The 25,633-nt window shown below is 37.8% G+C and overlaps 1 protein-coding gene across 1 annotated transcript in view; it reads left to right on the forward strand.

Annotated features, from left to right (window-relative positions):
* LOC126355136 (caspase-2) overlaps positions 1–19,288 on the forward strand; it is an 85,747-nt gene extending 66,459 nt beyond the window's left edge. The window contains exons 6-9 of the mRNA XM_050005318.1: positions 6,557–6,789; positions 6,969–7,099; positions 7,193–7,302; positions 18,540–19,288. Coding sequence (XP_049861275.1) covers positions 6,557–6,789; positions 6,969–7,099; positions 7,193–7,302; positions 18,540–18,689 — 624 coding nt within the window. The 3' untranslated portion in view covers positions 18,690–19,288. The remainder of the gene's footprint in view (positions 1–6,556; positions 6,790–6,968; positions 7,100–7,192; positions 7,303–18,539) is intronic.
* The last annotated feature ends 6,345 nt before the right edge of the window (positions 19,289–25,633 follow it).

A 25,633-nucleotide genomic window follows, 5' to 3' on the forward strand; every position in this document is an offset into this window, starting at 1 on the left:
GAACTAGAAAACATCAAACAACAAGTGCAACAAATAATGGAACAAAATAATGTGCAATCAGAAGCAGAAGAAGATAATACAGTAATGGACTCAGACATCCCAGAGCAAACAAACAAAGAACAACACGCATCAATTAATCAATCAGAGGAAAACGAAATCTTAAGACAGTCACCAAAACAAGCACAAATAGAACACTAGGTGGCATACATGTTAGATATAAAAGAAAAATTTCAGCTGACATATATAGAATACAAATACAGACATTAGACCATTCTTGCATAGACCACCAAATAATCCACAAGTCGAAGCAACAATAACAATTATCAACACAATCATACACAAAAAAATAAATGAAAAGACAACTATGTAAGACTTACAACTACTGGTTTATATAGGAGCACTCACTACACTAAATATACTCACTAGGCAGAGATCAGAACCAACCAACACACAGAAGAAACCCACAAAACCAGCATGGCAACACAGGCTACAGATCAGAATAGAATCACTGAGAAAAGACATCAGACAGCTAACACAATTTATAAGAAATGAAATATCAGACAAAGAATGAAAAAGGTTATGTAAAGAAGCGATAGAGCAATTAGATGAAATGAAGCAGAAATTACAAGCATTGGCCAAACGACTTAGAAGATACAAAAAAAGTGAAAATAGAAGGAAACAAAACCAAACATTCAACACAAACCAAAAGAAATTTTACCAGAGAATAGATAACACACACATTAAAATATGCAATCCACCAAACATAACAGACGTGGAACACTTCTGGAGCAACATATGGTCAAACCCAGTACAACATAACAGACATGCACGGTGGATACAAGCAGAAACAGACACATACAAGATGATACCACAAATGCAGGAGAAATCAGAGCTCGAACAGAAAGGTTTAGGTGTTCATTTTTCACGCGTGCTGTTCAGGAGTGGAATGGTAGAGAGATAGTATGATTGTGGTTTGATGAACCGTCTGCCAAGCACTTAAATGTGAATTGCAGAGTAGTCATGTAGATGTAGATGTAGATGCCTGAAGTGATAATTTTGCAACATGAAGTCACCCGAGCAATTAATTCTACGTGTAATTGGAAAGCCTCTGGAAAAGATAAAATAGCATATTTCTGGCTAAAGAAGTTCACCTCAACACATTCACATCTAACTAAATTATTTAACAGTTACATTGCAGACCCATACACAGTCCCTGATGCACTTACACAAGGAATAACTTATCTGAAACCTAAAGATCAAGCAGACACACCAAACCCAGCTAAATATCACCTCATAACATGCCTACTAACAATATACAAAATATTAACTTCAGTCGTTACACAGAAATTACAACACAGAACAAAATTATAAATGAAAACAAAAAGGCTGCTGCAAAGGAGCAAGAGGATGTAAAGAGTAACTGATAATAGATGCAGAGGTGACATATCAAGCTAAAACTAAACAAAGCTCGCTACACTACGCATACATTGATTACCAAAAAACTTTTGATAGTGTAGCCCACTCATGGTTACTACAAATATTGGAAACATAAAAAGTAGATCCTAAATTGATACAGTTCCTAAACATAGTAATGAAAAATTGGAAAACCACACTTAATATCCAAACAAATTCAAATAATATCACATCACAGCCAATACAGATTAAGCGTGGAATATACCAAGGAGACTCATTAAGTCCTTTCTGGTTCTGCCTTGCTCTGAACCCACTATCCAGCATGCTAAATAATACAAATTGTGGATATAATATTGTTGGAACATACCAACACAAAATCACACATTTGCTATACATGGATGATCTAAAACTACTGGCAGTAACAAATCAACAACTCAACCGATTACTAAAGATAACAGAAGTATTCAGCAATGATATAAATATGGCTTTTGGAACAGACAAATGTAAGAAAAATAGCATAGTCAAGGGAAAAAACACTAAACAAGCAGATTACATATTGGATAACCACAGCGACTGCATAGAAGCGATGGAAAAAACAGATGCCTATAAATATCTAGGATACAGACAAAAAATAGGAATAGATAATACAAATATTAAAGAAGAACTAAAAGAAAAATATAGACAAAGACTAACAAAAATATTGAAAACAGAATTGACAGCAAGAAACAAGACAAAAGTTATAAATACTTATGCTATACCAATACTGACCTACTCATTTGGAGTAGTGAAATGGAGTAACACAGACCTAGAAGCACTCAATACACTTACACAATCATAATGACACAAATATAGAATACATCACATACATTCAACAACAGAAAGATTCACATTAAGCAGAAAGGAAGGAGGAAGGGGATTTATCAACAAAAAACCTACATTATGGACAGGTAGACAATTTAAGAAAATTATTTATAGAACGAGCAGAAACTGGCAAAATACACAAAGCAGTCACTCATATAAATACATCAGCTACACCATTACAATTTCATAACCACTTCTACAACCCTTTAGATCACATAACATCAACAGATACGAAGAAAGTAAATTGGAAAAAGAAAACACTACATGGCATGCACCTGTATAATCTAACACAGCCACACATTGATCAAGACGCATCCAACACATGGCTAAGAAAAGGCAATATATACAGTGAGACGGAAGGATTCATGATTGCAATACAGGATCAAACAATAAACACCAGATTTTACAGCAAGCATGTTATTAAAGATCCCAATACCACAACAGATAAATGCAGACTTTGCAAACAACAAATAGAAACAGGAAATCACATCACAAGCGGATGTACAATACTAGCAAATACAGAATACACCAGAAGACTTGACAATGTAGCAAAAATAATACATCATCAACTTGCCATACAACATAAACTAATAAAGCAACATGTTCCCACATACAAGTATGCACCACAAAATATACTGGAGAATGATGAATACAAATTATACTGGAACAGAACCATTATAACAGATAAAACAACACCACATAGCAAACCTGACATCATACTCACCAATAAAAAGAAGAAATTAACACAACTAATCAAAATATCCATACCCAATACAACAAATATACAGAAGAAAACAGGAGAAAAAATTGAAAAATACATCCAACTGGCTGAGGAAGTCAAGGACATGTGGCATCAGGATAAAGTTGACATTGTACCAATTATACTATCAACTACAGGAGTCATACCACACAATATCCACCAGTACATCATCGCAATACAGCTATATCCAAATGTATATATACAACTACAGAAATCTGTAATTATTGATACATGCTCAATTACCCGAAAGTTCCTAAATGCAATATAACATATACCGTAAAATTAAAAGGAAGTTATGCTTGATCAAGGTCCGTGTTACTTTCCATAATGTCGGAGAAAGGAAAGAAATAATAATAATAATAATAATAATAATACTGTTGTTGTTGCTGCTGCTGCTTATTTTCTGTCATTCTCATCTTCCATTACCTACTTCTACCATACTTCTAGCATACTTGTGCTACTTCCATTCAATAATGTACTATGGCATATTATTCTGCAGTGACATGCCAGTATTGAAAAAATATTCACTGTTCAGAAAAGAACAGTTTGAATAATGTGCTGAACAGAACTGAAACTCATACACAATCTTTAATCTGATTTCATTTATTCATCCAGGCACTATCTCACAATGATATGTGATTAGTCATCATGCTGCTGCTGCTGCTGCTGCTGCTACTGTACTGTTGCTGTTGCGGTCTTCAGTCCTAAGACTGGTTTCATGCAACTCAAATCTTTATCCAGTGCTGAATATGTCGCTAAATATGTCTTCACTTTGCTTGACATAAGGTGTCAGGTATTCTGCCAGATATCCACCAGAATACTCGACACCTGAAGATGTCAACAGACTGCCAGCAAAGTCAACAAGTATATTCACTTTCCTGTCCACAAGTGATTTATTGACACATTCCAGGTTCAACCCATCATCAGATGCAACTCTGCACACTAGTCTATCTTGTGCAATTTGCTTATGATCATCTTATATTCCCCATTCAGTTCACCACTTTTGTTCAACTGCTCTTCCAAGTACTTTACTGCCTCTGACAGAAACACAATGCCATCAGAAAACCTTAAAAGTTTTTATTTCTACTCCCTGAATTTTAGTTTCTTCTCCAAATTCCTCTTTGACTTCCTTACTACTTGTTCAATGTACAGATTGAATAACACTGGGGATAGGCTACATTCTGACTCACTCGCTTCTCAGTTACTGCTTCCCTTTCATACCCTTTGGTTCTCATTACTGACTTCTTTACAAGCTGTGTATAATCATTTGCACCCCGCATTTTACCCCTGCTTGCTTCAGAATTTGAAAGAGTGTATTCCAGTCAACAAACTATATTTTTAGTCAGCATTTTTTCAACAATAAGACTTTGTCATACTGTCTCCGTGATGGGCACTCAAATTTATGTAAATACACCAAAATGGTACTGTAGTGATGAAAATTGGGTTAAAAATGGTCTTATCATGTCTGAAAAGAACTTAAAGAGATTGCTGAAAGTTATGTAAAACTGGAGATTCAGTAAAATATTTATAATAACATCTTACTCTTGTAAGATACAAATCATAAGTCGGGCATTTTCGATGAACTGTGATCGATGAGCAAAGTATCCAGAATAAATGTAAAGTAAACATTTTTGTGTTACCCTTACGTTCTGTGTACTTATTTGTTTTTTATATGAGTTGAAGTATGTAAATGTGTCAAAGTATATAAATAAAGTTTCAAAACTTTACTGACCAATAGACTTCATTTCTTACAAGCAGCACACCCTATTATAACAGGGAAAAGATGAGAACCAGTGGAAAATGCTCCTGTCAGAGCACAAGAAAGGCAAATATGTTCCTCTTTATTAAAGGACTCTGGCTGAAAAGTGGAGTACCAGGCACCTCAATCCCGAACATACACATTCTTTTCACATGCTTTTTTTGTATTGAAAGAGTGTATCAGAGAGAGAGAGAGAGAGAATGAGGGGGGGGGGGGGGGGAGAGACAGTGATGGAACCTACAGAGAGAGGTGATATTGACAGTCAATCAGTGGCAGTGGAAGAAACAGAGAGAGAGAAATTTATATAGAAGCAGTGGGAGCAAAAGAGATAGGCGATAGTCGTAATGAAAAATATGGATGAGTGAAGATGATAAATAGACTTGGGAGGCCACACCCTTCCAGATAGCAAACTTTAATGCTTATATATAGAGAGACAGTGGCAGTGGGACACACTATAAATCATTGGAAGAAAAAGGAAACGGTGGGAGAGAGACATATACAGACAGTGGCAGTGAGAGGGAGATGCAGAGTGTGAAAGCCTAACTACAAAAAAACTACTGAATAAAATGACTCAGAATGTTCTGTGTTAAAAGAGTGTGAATATGGTCGCGTGCCAAAACTTTAGGTGAGGAAGGCGGAATGAGCGTCGAAGCAGCTTGTTCCTCATTTTTCTGTCTCTTTGTTAAAGAGAAATATATTTACCTTTTTACGTTCCAACAGGGGCATTTTTCCACTAGTAAATGTTGTTTTACTGTTTTCAACCTGTTTTATATGCCATAATGTCAGAATTTCTTTGCTTGTTTGTTTATTTTTCTGGAATCCAAACTAATCTTCCCTGAGATCAGCTACTGCAAAGTTTTTTCCATTCTTCTGCATATTATTTGTGTTTGTGTGCATGTGCGTGTGTTCCCTTGCGAACGATGACTATTTTGTCTGAAAGCTTAAATGGTTAGCTGTCTTCCCATTGTGCCTGTTTGCAGCTCAGCACCTCCTCTATGTAGTACATAGCTATTTTATCATTTTCATGATACTGTCACTTTGTGGTTTGTGTTAATCTTCTAATGACCTTAATAGACAGTAAATGATGGTGTCACCTGCAGACTCAAAATTGTCTCCCAAGTCATTTGTATAGATCAGTAACAGCAGAGAGATATAGCACTTCTTTGGGGAAAGCCTGATATCACTTCTTTTCCACTCGATGGCTTTCACCAGTTACTGTTAACTGTGACCATTCTGACAGAAAATCAGTCATACAGCTGTTATGATGCTCCATAGATAAGCAAATTGATTGGAAGCTGTTTGTGAGGTACAGTGTCAAAAACCTTCTGGAAATTAGAAATATAGAATCAACTTGAAATCCACTGTTGGTAGCATTCATTACTTCATGTGAATAAAGGGCCAGTTGTGTTTTACAATAACGATGTTTTCTGAATGTGTGCTGACTGTGTCAACAGATTGTTTTCTTTGAGTATTCCATAATATTTGAGCACAGTGTATGCACCAAAATCCTACAACTGATCTATGTCAATGATATGGGTCTGTAATTCAACATATTATTACATTATTTTTATTATGACTACTGTGTACCATTTTAACCCATTATACTCACCAGTACCACAGGCACACCATCTCTCTAACAGAAAAGCTATCTTTAATTCAAAGTTCATCAGTGTATAGTGTTCTAATTGAAACCTGTATAATTTGCCTGTTAACTAATCCCTCATCTCTTGATAAGTCACAAAATTCCTTCTTTTCATTTTTAGGAAATGGAAAGAAAAATAGAAGAATTTACGAAGCTGGAAGGCCATAAATCGGTGGATTCCTGTGTTGTTGCAGTAATGAGTCACGGTCGTGCTGGTCCTCTCGCAAACTCTACCAGTATCATCTGCTATGATGGGGGCCTGCGAGATGTCGAATGGGTGATTAGCAAATTTGACAATGCTAGCTGCCCTAACTTGCAAGGAAAACCAAAAATATTCTTTTTCCAGACTTGTCGGTAAGTTTTGTCGCTTATATTTTTACCCCTTGTATGACAGAACATTCAGCCTTTTTCCCCAAAAGAGTTAATAATTTGTTTTGTGACTCTAATTTAATCTCATCATTGTTTTTTAATATAATAGTTCATGTATTAATCTTCATTAATTGGCAGACTATAGTGCAAATTATTTTTTGCAGAGGAAATTGCACTGATATAGGAGTGCCATCTCCACCTCTACCTAAGGAAATCCGCACATACACAGATGGAAGAGTGCAGAATACAATACGGAAAGTCTCCGATATGCTCATTGCTTTCTGTACTATCCCTGGTGTGTACTAATTATATAACATTTTTGTATGTATATCCTCTGTGTGGTAAATATTGCTGATCATTATCAAAATTTCTGAAATTCAATTTACAGGTTACGTATCCCATCGAGATAAGTATCTTGGAACATGGTATATACAGACGATATGTCAGGTGTTCATGGAGCATGCCTGGAATACAGACATCGAAGATATGCTGAAGATCGTAAGTACATGAACACCAGTGAATTTGCTGAATTTCCTAAATGTGTTTCAGTACGGAATGCTAAATCTGATGTGAGATATAAGTCTTGAAAACACTCATATAAACTGTGTAAACAGTGCTTCATAGCTTTCAGAAATTTAACGAATGTCATATTCAGTTTTTTTGCAGCACAAGGAATTGTCTACCTGTATTATGTTTCAAGCATTCCACTTGTGTGGCTACATGCATTAAAGAATGTCATTTGGAAACACATTATGCTGATATGTAAAAATTTAGTCATCATATTATTATAATTATTATTAAACTAATGTGTTCCATACAACTATCTTCTGGCCAGCAAAAACAGTATGACACCATTTGATTACAAGATTCAGCTTGTAACATCTGTATTATAATGACAAAATGTCAAAAAATATGGAACAGACATCTGATACCATACAGATGTTTGACATATAGATATATCAATAGCACATATAAAAGTTGTCTAACCAGTCAGTAATACGTATCATAATTGTTGTTTCATCGCTATCAATGAACATTTATCAATTAAACAACCATTGGTCATAACTCCTGATGATGGTGATAGTGTCACAGCCATCGAAGGCTCGAGAATTTATTGTTGGTGTGCAAACCGTGCATGCACAAGCCCACACACACACACACACACACACACACACACACACACATCACAAGCAAGCAAATGTCACACACACGACTGCCATGTCCGACCACTCCAGCCAGAATTATGACTGGAATGGGCGAAGATGGCAGTCATGCATGTTTTTCTTTCCTGAAGAAGGCTTTGGCAAAAAGCTTGTAAGCAGCAGTCTTTTCATCATGCCTCTCTTATACTAAGTTTGTGATCTTTATGGTGAGCAACAGTCAGTCTTTTCTTAAATATTGTAAATCTGCAGTTGCTTTTGTCAGTAGCTCCCAATCATGTAGGATTCAGGGATCTGCTTATCTCTTTGTTGTTGTTGTTGTTGTTGTTGTTGTTGTTGTTCTCTTTGGTCCACACATTGGTTTGATGCAGCTCTCCATGCTACTCTAAGCTGTGCAAGCCTCTTCATGTCCCAATAACTACTGCAACCTACATCTATATGCATCTGCTTACTGTATTCATCTCCTGGTCTCCCTGTACAGTTTCTACCCTCAACACTTCCCTCCAAAACAAAACTGGTGATCCCTTGATATCTCAGAATGTGTCCTATCAGCTGATCCCTTCTTTTATCAAGTTGTGCCACAAATTTCTTGTCTCTGCAATTCTATTCAGTACCTCCTCATTAGTTACAGGATTTATCCATCCAATATTCAGCATTCTTTTGCAGCACCACATCTCAAATGCTTGTTTTCTCTTCTTGTCTAAACTGTTTATCATCCATGTTCCCCTTCCATACATGGCTACACTTCAGACAAATGCCTTCAGAAAAGACTTCCTAACACTTAAGCCTCTATTCGATGTTAACAAATTTCTCTTCTTCAGAAACACTTTTATTGCCATTGCCAGTCTACATTTTATATCCTCTCTACTTTGGCCATCATCAGTTATTGTGCTGCCCATAAAATAAAACCTATCTACTAATTTACTAATGACTACATTCCATTATCCTTGCTATGCTTTTGTTGATGTTCATCTTATATCCTTCTTTCAAGACACTGTCCATTCTGTTCAACTGCTCTTCCAAGTCCTTTGCTGTATCTGACAGAACTACAATGTCATCAGCAAACCTCAAAGTTTTTATTTCTTCTCTCTAAACTTTAATTCCCACTCCAAATTTCTTTGGTTTTACTTACTGCTTACTCAATGTACGAATTGAATAACATCAAATATAGGCTCTTACCCTGTCTCCCTTCCTAAACACTGCTTCCTCAACTCTTATAACTGCTGTCTAGTTTCCATAAAAGTTGTAAATAGCCTTTTTTATCCTCTAGTTTGCTCCTGCTATCTTCTAAGTTTCGAAGAGTATTGCAGTCAACATTGTCAAAAACTTTCTCTAAGTCTACGTTATATTCCATCCTGTTAAAAAACCAGGTCCTCAGATGGGAAACCCACTATCTCTTTGTTAAAGTAGCTGTTTCTTCAGCAGATATTAGGTGGATGGAAAGGAGCATTTTTTACAGTGAATTTAAACAGATAAATTATTAACAAGGTTTTATTTTTAATCAGTGACGTAATCACCCTCATTATGAACAACTTTTTGCAATGAAATGTGTTCACAGTTTCGAATGTGGATAACCATCAGCTGTATAATGGAATGACGTGCTGGACTGGGTGTAGCAGGTCACCTACTTTTATTCTTCGTTTGATGTCCTCGGTGTCGATGTACTGGATGGAAAAATAGGGGGTGGACGTGCAGTACTGTCTACTGTAAATGATGTAGCCAACAGATGCACAGTTGTGCTTCACAGTCTTTTACTTTCACTTTTCACAACGTCACACCCCCCCAACAATACACAATTACATATGACCAGTGCACTATTGTTCTAACTTCTCATAAGCCTCATTAATAGTTAGCAGGTGAACATCCACATATTGCTACAAGAGTTTCCTGTTGGACAGCAATGAGCAGTAAAAACATAACCACATAATTCACAGCTCTTTCAGAATTATCAGCTATGACTGGAGCAGACACTGCCATTGCTTTAACACAGGGCCTAGTTGTGTTACACTTATTTCACTGTTAAGTTATGCATTGTTGTCATTCTAATCAACATTGGTTCCTTGTCTGAAACTCAGCCGTGGTCTGACTGTCGGACCTTATATATCATCACAATAATAGATACTTAAACTACAAATTGTTTGAAGTTAAATTTACAGAAATTACAATTAAAACTTAACTCACTGGTTCTTTGTAACAGTTTCTTCTACTACGAGGGTTAAGCAGAATTATTTATGTGAATGATGAAATTAACAAATATAGTTATGTAAACAATACTTTTGACAAAACTGTTAATTATCTTGGAATTAATTATGGTCTGGCTTTGCTAGTATGTTTTTGATTAGAGCCAAATAAATACTTTAAGAATACTATTAGTTCATCTTTCATTCATTCATAATTATTATAGAATTTATATTTGTTTATTAGTCAACAATAGAGTTTAAGTTACTGATTTCACCCTATAATAAAAGATACCAACTAGTAACACTTGAAATAAATTAGAAAATCAATTACATACATAAAACTAAGCACAGAAATAGATCTGGTGTTATATTCTTTAAAACTGAGGGCCAGTCTTTCTCTTTTATGAAAATGCAGATTATATTAATGTATGTTAATGGTAAATTGTTGAACATGAAAAAAATTAATTTCAAGGAGGCATATGGCAAAACAGGAGGGGAAGTAAAAATATCCCAGCTTGCTTCATCACACGGGACTCTAACTCAGATTTCCCACTTATCGCGAGCAGCCGCCGAACCGTTAGGCTAACTTAGCATGACTCACAGCCCGACCCCAACTTCCATATGCCGTCAACCATACGTCTAGAACCTGCACTCGTACATCCACCATCAGGGTGGAGATTCTTCTGCAAAAGCTGGAATTCTCAGGAATTACCTTTTACCTGCAAAAATCAGGGCAATCTCAGGGAATTTAATAAAATCTCAAGGAATTCTGCATTTTTTACATTTTTTGCATTTTTTAAACTTAATTTTATTGAGTTTTATGAATGCCAAATTTTATAATACTTAATGTTTCAAAGTGTGTTAATTGTGTGACTATTATTCCCTTTAAATTATCGATGTTTAAATACTGCAGTTAAACTACTGCTAATGTGTGGTATATAGCTCAACTGAGAAGAAACAGAAGTCCTCATTGTAGTATGCTGCTGCTGCTCCTCTTGCTCTTCTTCCTCCAGGTTCACTGCAGCAGGTTTTCCTTGCGGGATCTGTCTCATTGAGTTGCATTACATGTCCAGCCCATCTTAGTCTGCACAGCTTTATGAACTTTACCGCATCATCCGCCTTGTAGCAGTCATAAAGTTCGTCATTTCTTCACCTTCTCAAGATCCAATTTTCATATACAGGTCCAAAAATCCTCCTCAATATACTTCTTTCATGTGATCTCAGTTTGTTTTTACCCTGTTTCGTAATTGTCCATGTTTATAAGCCACAAGTAAGTAATGGACATATCAGTGTTTTGTAAAGCCAGCACTAAGTCCCTCTTGATACAAACTTGGATTTAAAATGTCTCAACATTCCAAAGTAGCATTGGTTAGAACACTTACGTGAGCCATGATTTCAGTGAAGGTGGTGCCATTTGCTTCTATCTTTGAGCCCTGATAGGTGAAACATTCCCTTCACTCAAATGTCATTCCATCAAGGGTTATTGTGCGCTGCAAGGGTTGGCTAGTGCCATTACACATATACTTTGTCTTTCCTTCATTAATTCTCAGGTCCATCTTCTCTGCACTCAGTTTTAGAGCCGAAAATGCACTTTGTAGATCTGTAAGTGTTCTGCTCATTAATTCCAAGTCATCTGCATATCTCAGCAATTGTACAGACTTATAGTAGATAACTCCTCTTGTCTGGATACCCGATTCGTGTACCACTTTTTCAAGCACCAGGTTGAAAAGTGGGCAGGAAAGCCCATCTCTATGCCTTAGTCTGGTTCGAGTGAGAAACTGAGGTGATAGCTTGACTGCACACTCACAGCACACTGGGGATACTTTAGGGTGACCTCTATTAAACACACCAATTTTCCAGGCACTCGAAATTACTGCATTGCCTTATAAAGTTTGGCCCAGTTTATTGTGTCATATGCAGATTTAAAGTCAATGAAAAGATGGTGCACACCAACATTGAATTCATTGGAATTTTTATTATTTGTCGGAGAGTAAATACCTGGTTTACAGTTGACTTTCCTGGTCTGAACCTGCATTGATAGCTTCTAATAATATCGTCTGCTATAGGTGAAAGTCTACTAAACAGGATATTTGATAGTTCTTTATATATAATGTTTAAAAGTGTTATGCCTTTGTAGTTGTTGCATTCAAATAGATCTCCTTTCTTATGCACCAGACACCCTATCCCTACATTCCATTCTTCTGGTAATGCTTCGTTTTCTGAGATGAAGCAAAAAATCTTGTAGATCGTACGATTTAGCTCAACTCCCCCAGCTTTCAATGACTCATATGTTATACTGTCAGTCCCTGGTGCTTTATTGTTCTTCAGTCGGGCAATTGCTTTGTTCACTTCTCTTTGTGAAGGGGGAGGTACTATGGCATCATCTTCTGAAGGGACTGGGATATCTTCAGTAGGGGACTCTGAAGCATCCAACAGTTCACTGAAATCTACCCAACACTCCCGTACCTCTTGGTCATCAGTTAGTGGTATCCCGTTTTTACTTTTACTTTTACACAGGTTGATGCGTGTCTTAAATACTCTTCTTTCACTATTAATTTTCTGATAAAATTTTCTAACATCATTTGTTTTTCCAATTGTCTCCAGTTCTTCAATCTGCTTTCTTTCCCATTCCCTTTTCTTTCTCCCATGCAGTTTCTTCCCATCTTTCCTTTTATCTTGATAATTTCTTACTGCTAAACAAGTATATGGTTTCTCAAGCATTATCCTGTATGCCAGATTTTTCACCTGGCTTATCCTCTTACATTCTTCATCAAACTAGGAATTCCTTTGTTGTTTTCCTTCTTTCCCTGGCACTTCTTCTGCTGCTTTAATGACTGCATCCCTGCAAGTGTTCCATTTCTGATCCAGGTTATCACTTAAACTAGGGGTGTATAATGCAAGATTCTCAGCAACCTTCTCAGAGTACGTTTTAGAGACGTCTTCATTTTTTAACTTCAATACCGTATACTTACTTTGAGATGTTCATTTGGAGCTCGCAAAACTGAATATCGTAAGTTGATTTCCCAGTATCGTTTCTGGTTGGTTATGTTAACACTCAAAGTTCAATTCCAGAAATCTGGTTATAGCTGCAAGTTTTCCACTTCCGCAGTCGATTTATGCTACCACGTAAATGTACAACGGTTTTTCAAACATGTTTGGGGTGTCAAGCTATGTTCTGTTTTTAAAATTTTGTGCTAATATGAATGGAGTCATTGGAGTCATTTCTTGCACAATGAAGGAGGAGTGAAAATATTAGACCAAGCATGAAGCTGCCTACTTCTAATATTTAAATGAAGAGAAACAGTTTCTGAAATGCAGTTTTCATCTTTTATAATATATGTCATATCTATTTTACATACAATCAAGGTTGACACTTGGTGCGAGGACTGTAAATTGGAAATCCCTTAACGATCAGCTGTTGCGCCGAGTGTGTACTTAGTCTGTGCATATAGTAAACATAGTGAATGCGCGCGAAATACTATGATTACAAAAACAAAGTCTCAAAATTAGGTGGTTTGCTGAATTAGACTGTATGTATTGAAAAAATATAGAATTTTCTGTGTGCCTACTCTAATTACATCATGCAAATTAGATATGTTCGCAGCTGTGTTTTGTGGTGTGGTACCATTTGTGGACTCAGTAACAATTACAGTCCACACAATTCTTTCCAGAAAAAGTATCAATAAATCAAAGAATAACTTTCAACTCTAAATTATCCCATGAACCACACTGCAATTGGTGACCATGACAGCTACCCGACTTAAAGAATAGTAATCAAAAATATTACCAGTAAATATTGTGACTTAGCAATACAATATTTTCTTTTCCATGTGTTGAATACATAAATTAATGGGACACCAAACTAATCTAATACAACCATGAATAATAGAACATATGAAGACCATGAGAAATGTGTGATATAAATCATTACTACACTTTGTCAAATCAAACAACTTACCTTCCAGGTTTTAAAATCACTTTTTCTGTTGGATGCAATTAGTTTTTGAGTAGTAACCGGATGTTCATTGGCAGATTGTTCAATAATACCAGCTTTATTACTGCCAATAAGAAGACTTTGCTTGTAGCATTGTGGTAGGTAGAACTTTTTTAGTTATTCCAAACAAAAGTAGATTAGTAATAATAATTGTGAGTGAATGTATTAACTGGAATTTATTTCATTTCCTTGTCCAATTAATAAAATAAGAATCATAAACCTAAATGACAGAAGTTGATAGAGATGTGAACACCAATGTAGATGAAAATGTGCAATCAAGCTCAGAAAATCTTGTGATGGGAGAGAGCAATATCTCACACCTAAATGTGGAGCTGAATTGAGCACAGGAAATTATGACAGAACATCCAGTAAAGGAATGTCCTGTCAGGTTAGCGGATGATGTAGTGATCCAGCCACAAGATGGTATCTCAATTTTGCAGAATCACTTGTAAAGTGAAATGGCTGTAGGGCTCGATTTTTTAATAAACAATATGGTACTAAATTATACCAAGAGAGCGTGAGCTTACTACCACAGTGCATGCAGACAATGCTCACACAAATGAATAACCATCCATTTTTATCCAAATGAATATTAAATAAATAATAAAATAGACAAAAACTTTGGATGCATTGACACGAAACTCAACAACCAGATAGACACCAAATTTTCTAATTAATTTTCGCAGCTACTTTCAGAACAACAGAAAGTAACAGGCAGGTTAGATAAGCTCGCAGCTCAACAAGATGGCTTGCAAGTAGCGCACAATACTTACCGGTGAGTAATTAAGAGAGTACCACACTGCTTTTTGCATTTTAAATTAACATAGATGACCCATTTGTCACCTCCAGTGATCAAGCAATCAAAAAATGCTTCTTTGTTGCAAATCTGCTGCAAATGTTCTTGGATGGTTGGCCAAGGTTGGTTAAGAGTGTTTGACATTACTTTATTGTCTGACACCAGTTTACTTCTGTTTTTACTGTTAACATGTTCCTATCTAAATTTTTAGGTCTTGCTAACTGATATGCGTCAGAAAGACCATATCACCGAATTTGAACTTAGATAACCACCTTTGGCATCTACGAATGTCTAATGCATTTGGATAAACATCACAAATGTTTTTGGCAGCAACTGTTGTGTTACTACCCTTGTGAAACTCAAAACACATTTGATGCCGGATACAAACCTCTTCTGGTATTTGGCTGGAAATTTCACCATAAATTTAAAACAAAAATTAATTATTTACAATTTAACTAGTCTCTCTAACCTTAAAAGTCTTTGGCACAACTTCGAAGCACACGATGGCTGATAAATGACAAACAAACATTGATATGCACAGAAGTGACATTACTTTCCAGTTCCCTAATACTGTGGTTCAAGGTTTTTTTTTAGCCCAGTCTGACAGTTACTTGATTAGTCCTCTCTTTTGCTTGGGACAATGATTGGAGCTTCTGTGGAGGATTTCTGCGGATTCAATGTCCTATAGTCACATATTTCTTCTGAGTATCTATGCAACCAAAAAAGAAATCTGGTCCTATTTGCCATTTTAAGGTGTGTTGTAGAATTAGTACCTTTCAGAGAATCTTTAAATACAAAGACCTCCTTTTCTCCGCAAGACCATAAAACTAACCAGCCAGTGGGTTTCTTCTTGGACACCTGAATAGCAGTTTTCATTGAAGTTTTCCTTACGAAGTAATTTTTTTCAAAGTGGTTAATGCATAAGGATTCATATTTGTGATAGAACTGGAGAATTTTCATGCAGTCGTTTTAAATTGTGTACCTTTGGATTAAAGGAGACCACTCAATGAAAAGCAGAAGTGTTCAGTCACTGATAGCCACACACAAAAAGAAAGGAAACTTGCTAGCTTTTATTTTTGCAGGTGTACTAGGTTGTGGTGGGGGTTGTGTGGGTAGAGCGAGATAGAGGTAGAAGGCAGGGAGAGGGGTTGAGGGGTGGGTGGCTAACGACTCAGCGGGAGACAGCCAGTTTGCCAACTAGGAATGCAGGAGGAAGGGCTGACAGTTTCACCGACTAACCATGTGATGCATTGCTGTTGGAGCTGGTGGGCAGCAGCACATGGGGATGATGTGGAGACATGAATCTGGAGGGAGTGACAGGATGCAGGAAGGGGAAACTCATAGGTAGAAGGTGCAGGGACAATGTGTTACCAGAGATCGAGGCCAGTGCAATAATGAGAGTGAAGGATGTTGGCGAGTCTCTTGGCTTTGCCTTCGACACCGCACACCTGCAATACATCTGTTCTTAGTGGTATATCATCAGCTCGACCCCTGCATTCAGACTGGTTTCTGCAGTATCTAGCTCAGCCCCCAGAGGGCCTCCTGGCAACCAGCCAGATGGTCTCCCGGTAACCAGCCAGTCACAAGTTCAATAGACATTAGGCAAATTGTAACCTTCTGCCACACTAGTATTTCTGGCCATGCAGAGCTGTCTAGAGCCAGTTCTGCCTCTGCCAGCCAGAGGCTGATGTACAATTGCTGTTTGGACTTCACCTCAGATTGGACGTCGTCTTCACTAGCTGGATGGTAGTGCTCCCACAACCTGTGCTCCAAGCCTTAGTGTTCTACACTGTGGATATGCCATGCTGCTTGTGAGATAGAACTTTGAATACATACTTTGTTTTGAAGAAAGACTTTTCATTGCTCAAGAGAACATAATCTATGCTCTCAAGAATCTGTTTTAATTTTGTTGGAGAACAATTGTTTGTGATGAACTTTTCTTTCCCATTATTCAGAAGAATTTCTGAAGAATGTTTTTGTTGTACTGCATCAGAAACAGCAGACTGTTTGTGTTTGAAGCTTACTTGTTCAAATAAACAAAGTTGTGATCTTGTGGGAGTATTCTGAATTCTGAATGAGGAACACTTCAGATGTGTTGCTGCATAGTTCAGAGGAGCTAATGGTGGAGGGAATGATCCAGATGGCCCAGGTTGTGAACCAGCCATTGAAATTGAGCATGTTATGTTCAGCTGCATGTTGCACCACAGCTGGTCAACTTCAGTCTTGGCAACAGTTTGGTGGTCATCATTCATCCTGGGGGACAACTAGTTGGTAGTCACTCCGACATAAAAAGCTGTGCAGTGTTTGCAACAGAATTGGTATATGACATGGCTACATCACATGCCTAGACCACGCATCTGCTACCCCTCTCCCCTCTCCTCCCTCCTCCCCCTGTATCTCTAGCTGTCAAACTGGCTGTCAAGTCCAAGCAAGCTGCTAGCCATCTGCTCCCGACCTTTCTCATGCCTCCCACATCCCACTTCCTCTACCCACTGCACAAAAAGATGACATGACCTCCACTTCAGCTTAGTTCATGAGAGAAAATGCAGCATTGGCACTATGTAGGGGCACAGGTGTGTGTGTGTGTGTGTGTGTGTGTGTGTGTGTGTGTGTGTGTTGTGTGTGTGTGTGTGTGTGTTTGCGCACGCGCACGTGTGTATGCGTTTGTGTATGTGTGCGCACACACGCGTGTGTAGGTTTCCTGAATGTACACATCTGGGTTTTTTTGAGAGCAGTGTTGCCTTTCCATCAAAGATTTCCATTTCACATGTCCATCCAGTTCTCTTACACTTTTGTATGGGCTACTGATCTTTATGCTACGGCAGTTGACTGAATTATGATCGTTTAAAGAAAGTCATTTTGGTAGCACTGTCAGCTGGATGTCAAAGTATCTTCATTTTGACAACTAGTTTTTATCTTTACTGCAGACTGCAATTGTTAACTATGGAAGACAGTAGTTGAAAGCTAAAGGATTTTTACTCTACTGATGCAACTTGAAAACTTAGTGGATTTTATCCAGGCTTATGAATGCTTGGAAAGTATTCTAAAATACTTTTGTTCTCTGCCAGCCACAACAAAAGCATATACAGATGCCCCTGCATGAGCAGTCATGTCGACATTTAAATCACTAAAAAATGTTAATACACGGCTCAACAAACAACTGGGCAATTATCACTTAAGCGGCACAATTAAACTGGCAGTAGCAGCCCTTGCACTTGGAACAGGACCCCACCAAATAAGGTTGTTCAAAACTGGATGTGGGTGATACAGATAAGCAAATTACATAAACTATAAAAGGAAAAGGATAGATTGCTACTCACCGTAAAGATATTACATTGAGTTGCAGACCAGCACAATGAAAAGACTATTACACCTCTTTTATCCAAAGCCTCCTTCAGAATACAGAATGCACACACATTTATACACGCAAAGAACCATACCTCACATACATGACTGCCAACTCCGGCAGCTCTGGCTGGGTCCATAACAATTATGTAAGTCTGTAATAATCGTGAAGTTTTCCTCAATATACTCTCTTAAATCTAGACCATGGAAATTTTACTTAGCTGTTTTAGAAAATCTTATAATGCTTTCTCTTCCCGCAGGTTGATCAGAGAATATCAGCTTTAATGTCTGACCAAAGTTCAGTACAAACAACTTCCTACGAGAACAGAGGGTTCTGCAAGAAACTGTACTTCAACCCCGGTTTATATGATGATGACAACAGCCATGGTGGAATTGATCTACAGAATTAACCTCTGATTCAGTGCTGTTCATTGTTGAGTGCTGGGTTAGTGTGCTTTCCATATAAGGAGAAAATCTGACACAAAATTGCTACTTGGAATTGGCACTAGGTTACTGGTTTTATATTAGCATGAGGTTCTTCCTTAAGAAAATGAAATACAGAGGCAAATATCTAAGCACAAAGGAAAAATTCACGTTCCATTATTCATGCATTTCATTGTATTATTTTATTTTATTTTATTTGTTGGATGTCAAAGTAACATCCAAGAATGAGGAAAAAGAGGAAGGAGTGTAGAATGGATTATTGTTCCACTGTTTTCACTCGCCAGTGATAGAGACAGTGATTTGAATAACGGTATGAGGACATCCATCAATCACAACACACAGGCAGTGTTGAGTGCTAGATAGAAACAAACCTGTTCTGATCATCAAAAGATTTTATGTATGCTGTGCTTATATAATTTTTTTTCCATTACTGTGACAAAATAATATTATGTTTTTGTGCAATTTCTTACGTATATTTTGTTTTCAATGAATACAAGAATGTGTTATTAGAACATTGTGTAGTATTTTTATGTACTTTGTTTAATTAAATTCATATTAAAAGTAATTTTTAGTGATACATCAATGGAAGCACCTCTTTCTTCACCCATTCCCTGCATTGCAGGGACAGATGTGTTGTTACAGGCAGAGTTAGGTGTCGCAGTTGTGCCCAACTTTGAAGTGTTTCCTGAAATGAGTGTATCAGAGCATAGTCATAAAATTGTTGTTGTGTTTGACCTTTTTCCATGATTTGAATTGTGTATAACAAGGAGCTTAGTGCACAAAGGAGGTCATTGTGATTATGCAGATTTTACCAGCATAATAAATTTTGATATTCTTCGCAAGTATGCAACCAGATTTCATTGTCTTGACAACACAATATTTTGATGATGCAACTGGCTGCCATCTTCAGTTGAGGTTCCAGGTGCAAATACACACTGGAACCGATGTAACCTCTGACGCTGACTGATGAACCTTGCCTTTGATCCAAGATGTAAGGAGTCTGGGCAGATAGTTGTCAGTTCTCCTGTTCCTGACTGGTTGATGTCGATGGTGACCTCTCTTTGACAGACTGTGCTGATGGTTAAATGAAACAAATAAAATATGGACTGCTAGCAGTTATTAGAAGACTACTTCTTCTCGTTTGTCTGTTGTAGGACATACGGTTCTTCTGGGGTGGGCTTTCTTCTCCCCAAATGATAATCCTCCTTTAACAATGGACCAAAGTTTTGATGACACATATCAAGTCCTTGGGGGTGAATACAGTTTGGGCATGATGTGCCCAAGTTCCTTCTTTAAGACGATATCATGTGTGATTACTTTTTACCTTGTGAAATCAAGTGGCTTGTGGGGGAGGGGAGGCTCAGGATCATTAGGAGAGGTGGAGGCATAGGGATTATAGAGGTGAAAATAGGTTTATTACGAAGCGACTTGGCAATCTTCTTCAACGCTGTCTTCTCTCTGTGCTCGCCAGGTCTCCTTTCAGTGGCTGCAACTGTCAACAGATGTACTCGACCTGCAACCTCAGAGCCGCCGTTGCCACCTCCCTGGCAGCATTGACGGCAGCCATTGTGTCATCGGAAGCCGCATGCAGTTTGGCTCGCATGCCTGGTTTTTCTCCATGGTGGTATGGCCTACTTTCCCCTTTTGTTCCATGTCGCATGATGTCGTCTTTTCACGTGTATTGGCCTTATGAGCACTGCCACAGTTGATGCATGTGGCAGCCATACCGTGTGCTTTTGACAGTGTTTCTTACGCTTTGACCACACTTTTGTTTCTCCAGCAACCTTACATGTTTCAACTTTACTTTTGTCATGCAAATTGTACCTCATGCTTTGTCACATTTGCATGTACTGTATGCTTTCACACACTTAAAACAAGCATCTGAGTCACCAGATATTGACACTGACATACTTTTTGTTTAATGATACATTTTTTTAACAAACTGACAATGTGCCTGTGGTGTTATGTTTCCCCTATTACCACCAGTCTTTTCATGGAAGATTTTGAAGATACCACACTCAGGACTTCTTGACTTAAACCCACATTTTTTGAGATACTTGTAGGATATTTTTATCAGTTGGCTACATGGAATGGAATTTATTCGTCAGTTTTTAGATCATTTTAACTGCTTTCATCCATGCATCAAAACTTTGAAGGAAATTGAAAAGATGGCAAATTACCGTTTCTCAGTGTTTTACTACACAAAAAAGAAAACTGGACTTTGGGACACAGAATATACCTTAAACCCACACATATGGACCGCCAACTCCGTGCTATTAGCTGTCATTCAACGCATCAGTGCATGGGAGTTTTATGTGCACTGGTCAAGAGAACTTCCGCTTCTTCAAATTCTGATAATTTGACATTGGAACAGTATTATCTTCATGTTGTTTTCAGGAAAAATTGATATACTGATCATCAAATTGTTTGTGCTTTCCAATTTGGACCACTATGTGAACTAATAATGGGCACTGTAATTTGGCTGCTGTTTTATCCTTTGCAGGGAGTATTTCTTTGAAAATTTCAAGAATCCTCAGAAACTATGAAACTAAAAGTGTCCTTTGCCTTTGGCCAAAACTAGAGCCCTTCTTGGATCTGTTAAAGATGATTTTGGACCGAGGAACCTGGGGTATATAAAATTTCCTGTCATTGCACAAAGGCTTATATTGGGCAGACTATTCATGCAGATCATGATTGATGTGTAGAAAATTGTCACACTCATTTTCTCCAGCCTCGTCCATCTGCTAAGCTGGGTGGTAATGTACTTGCCTCCTGTGCAGTGGGCCCAGGTTCGATTCCCAGCCGGGTTGGAGATTTTCTTCACTCATAGACTGGGTGTTGTGATCTCCTCATCATCATTTCATCTTCATCACCAGTGCGCAAGTCACCCAGTGTGGCATCAACTCAAATAAGACTTGCATCTGGTGGCCGAACTCCCCCGAACAAGGCCTCCCAGCCAACGACGCCATACGCTCATTTCATTCCATTTCATTTCTACAGCCTGAAAAATCTATTATCACTGGACACTTTTTTAATGAAGGACATAATATTTCATTTAAATAGATGAAAATTACTGCTCCATCTTCCCATTTCTGGGATTGTGTAGTTAAGGAATTCATCAAAATATGGTTATCCAATGATACTGAGCTGTGCCACAATTTGGAGTCCCCATTAAACTGCAGCACCCTCAAGTGCCTGGATAAGTCAGGTCAAAGGGCTGAGAAAGAACAGTATACCGCCTGCAATAGGACTAGGCCTAGTAAAACTTCCCTTCATGTTGATGTCTGCTTCACTTTTTTTACTTATATTCTTAAACTGATGATATACCAAATATAATCTGTCATGTGGTTTAGCAATAATTATTGAAATTTTATTATAAGTAGAGGAGCAGCAGGACACTCACAAATTAGTATCATCAAAAAGTCCCCATGCATTTTACATGAAGTCAGGCATACCTTCATAACTTATGCTGACAAGTTAATAATTCCAGAATGAAATTTTCACTCTGCAGCAGAGACTGCATTAATATGAAACTTCCTGGCAGATTAAAACTGTGTGTCACACTAAGACTCGAACTCGGGGACCTTTGCCGTTCATTGGCAAATGCTCTACCAACTAAACTACCCAAGTATGACTCTTGACTCATCCTCACAGCTTTACTTCCATCTAATTTCTTACCTTGCAGTCTTCATAGAAGTTCTGCAAAACTTGCATACCTAGCAGTCTTAAAAGAAAAAGGTATTGCAGAGACATGGCACATTGAAAATTTCATTCTGGAAACATCCCCCAGGCTGTGGCTAAGCCATGTCTCCATAATAACCTGTAGAATGAAAATTTCATTCTGAAAACATTTCCCAGGCTGTGCTAAACCATGTCTCCACATTATCCTATTTTCCAGAAGAGCTAGTCCTGCAAGCACTGCAGGAGAACTTCTGTGAAGACTGGAAGCTAGGAGATGAAGTAATGGTGAAAGTAAAGCTGTGATGATGGGTCGTGAGTCCTGCTTGGGTAGCTCAGTCTGTAGAGAACTTGTCAGGAAAAGGCAAAGGTCCTGAGTTCGAGTCTTGGCCTGACACACATTTGTAATCTGCCAGGGAGTTTCAAGTCTGATTTTTCATTCATTCCAAAATACCCACAAATATTCTCAATTTCTAATAGTGCCACAAAGAGTGTACTCACATTAGAGAGAGAGAGACTATATAATGATGAGTGTTTAATTTACTGAGTAATTGCATTGTAATTCTGTCAGAGACAGCAAAGGACCTGGAAGAGCAGTTGAATGGAATGGACAGTGTATTGAAAGGCGGACATAAGATGAACATCAACAAAAGCAAAACGAGGAAAATGGAATGTAAACAAATTAAATCGGTTGATGTTGGGGGAATTAGATTAGGAAATGAGACGCTTAAGGTAGTAAATGAGTTTTGCTATTTGGGGAGCAAAATAACTGATGATTGTCGAAGTAGAGATGATATAAAATGTCGAATGGCAACAGCAAGGAAAACATTTCTGAAGAAGAAAACTTTGTTAACATCAAGTATAGATTTAAGTGTCAGGACGTCGTTTCTGAAAGTATTGGTATGGAGTGTAGCCGTGTATGGAAGTGAAATGTGAACGATAAATAGTTTAGACAAGAAGAGAATAGAAGCTTTCGAAATGTGGTGCTACAAAAGAATGCAGAAGATTAGATGGGTAGATCACATAACTAAAGAGGAGGTATTCAATAGAATTGGAGAGAAGTGAAATTTGTGGCACAACTTGGCTAGAAGAAGGGATCGGTTGGTAGGGCATATTCTGAGGCATCAAGGGATCACCAATTTGGTATTGGAGTGCAGTGTGGAGGGTAAAAATCGTAGAGGGAGACCAAGAGATGAATACACCAAACAGATTCAGAAGTATGTAGGTTCCAGTAGGTACTGGGAGATGATGAAGCTTGCACAGGATAGAGTAGCATGGAGAGCTGCATCAAACCAGTCTCTGGACTGAAGACCACAACAACAACAACAACAACAACAACAATTTGCTGAGTAAGATATGATATAACTCCAGCAGCAAAATATCTCAGAGGCACTCTTTTGGTGCTTTCACATTATGATCTCACAACTTTATTTCGTATGTGAAGCTAACTGGAAACTTAATCTTAATACTTGGGGGTGTGGGGTCTCATTCGTATTGTGCCAAATCTACTTGTATTTGTCTCATTACAAACATCCATGTTTTCAGTATTTGTAACTTCAAAATAGATTATTAAAATATTAGACCTATTATAAATTTTACATGTAGTTCTTTAACAGAGAACCTGATTAGTGGGCAGAGTGAAGAATTTTGATGTATGTATTAATTTGCCAACTTTCACTGTCCCATAAGACAGAGCTGGCCAAGTAAACAAAGGGCAAGATGAAAACTTAAAGACAAGTTTGGTGTATTGGGAGCTTTGTTAGAGCCCATAAGTGGGAGGATACAAGCTGGAGAGAAAGATACTGTATAGATTGTCTGCTAGAACAAGCTATAAGGAGGACAAAGCCACCCTGAGTGCAAAAGTATTTCTACTATTTATTTTTATAGCCACTTGATAATCTTGGTATGTGCTGTAAAAATTGCTTCCACTAGGAGTATATATTTTTATTTTATTTACTTTGTATCCTCAGTGTCATTCAGTTTGTGAAAATAGACATTTACAGTTGTGGTTGCCCTATTAAAAGAACTCTTTGTTATTAAATTTGTACATTGAGCAAGCAGTAAAGAAGACAAAAAAAATGGAAAAATAATGAAAATTCAGAGAGAAGAAAGACAAACATCTAGATTTGCCTAATACCTCGTAATTTTGTCAGAGGCACAAAAAGACTTGAAAAACCATTTATTGGGAAGGGCATTGTCTTGAAAGGAAAGCATGAGATAAAATCAACACAAACAAACCAAGAGTAATGGAATATAGTCGAATTAAATCAGATGATACTGAGAAAATTAGGAGTAGGAAATGAGACACTGAAAGTGGTAGATGAGTTTTGCTATTTGATCAATAAAATAACTGATGATAGCATAACTAGAGAGAGAGAATATAAAATGTGGACTGGTTATAGAAAGGAGAGCATTTCTGAAAAAGAGGAATTTGTTAACATCTAATATGAATTTAAGTACTAGGGGGTCTCTTCTGAAGGTAGTTATCTGGAGTGTAGCCATTTATGGAAGTGGTACTTGGATGATAAGCAGTTCAGACATGAAAGCAAACAGAAGATTTTTGTTAGTGATGCTACAGAAGAATGTGAAGATTAGATGGGTAGATCATGTAACTGATGAAGAGATACTGAATAGAATTAAGAAGAAAAGAAATTTCTGGAAAAACTTGACTAAAAGAAGGGAGCAGTTGGTTGGATGCATTCTGAGACATCAGGTAATCATAATGTTATTCATTGTAGGAAAATACAGTGTAGCAATGAATGTCAACACAACGGCACAACAAAATGCCCAAGAAGCTATACAAGTCACGGTCCATGCACTTGGAAGGAACAGTGCAGCTGAGGTTGCACTGTGGGAATGTGCCACAGGCTGTGCCTCTACACCTCGCTTTGTTCTGCTGTCACTGCCACAGGCATCCTCCACCTGTGAAGAAGGTTGGGGGAGGGGGAGGGGGCCGCGGCAAACTGGACAAGGCTGACTGGAGCCCTTCCACTGATAATGAGTGAGAAACTACTTTTTCATTTATGTTCTGTACAGATCGTGCTGTGCTTTCCATAGTAGCTCGACAGGTATGTGTGCAGGATCACGGGCCTAGCATATGTAAGTGGATGAACTTTCATCTATATCCACATAGCAGCAACTCAGACTGAGAATACACTGATCAAGCTGGAAGTAGTCTCTCTATCTTAGGACCATGGTGGTGGAGGCAACCCAATCAGTTACCTTTGTACTG

This window comes from Schistocerca gregaria, chromosome 3 (assembly GCF_023897955.1).
Source record: "Schistocerca gregaria isolate iqSchGreg1 chromosome 3, iqSchGreg1.2, whole genome shotgun sequence".
Classification (NCBI taxonomy): domain Eukaryota; kingdom Metazoa; phylum Arthropoda; class Insecta; order Orthoptera; family Acrididae; genus Schistocerca; species Schistocerca gregaria.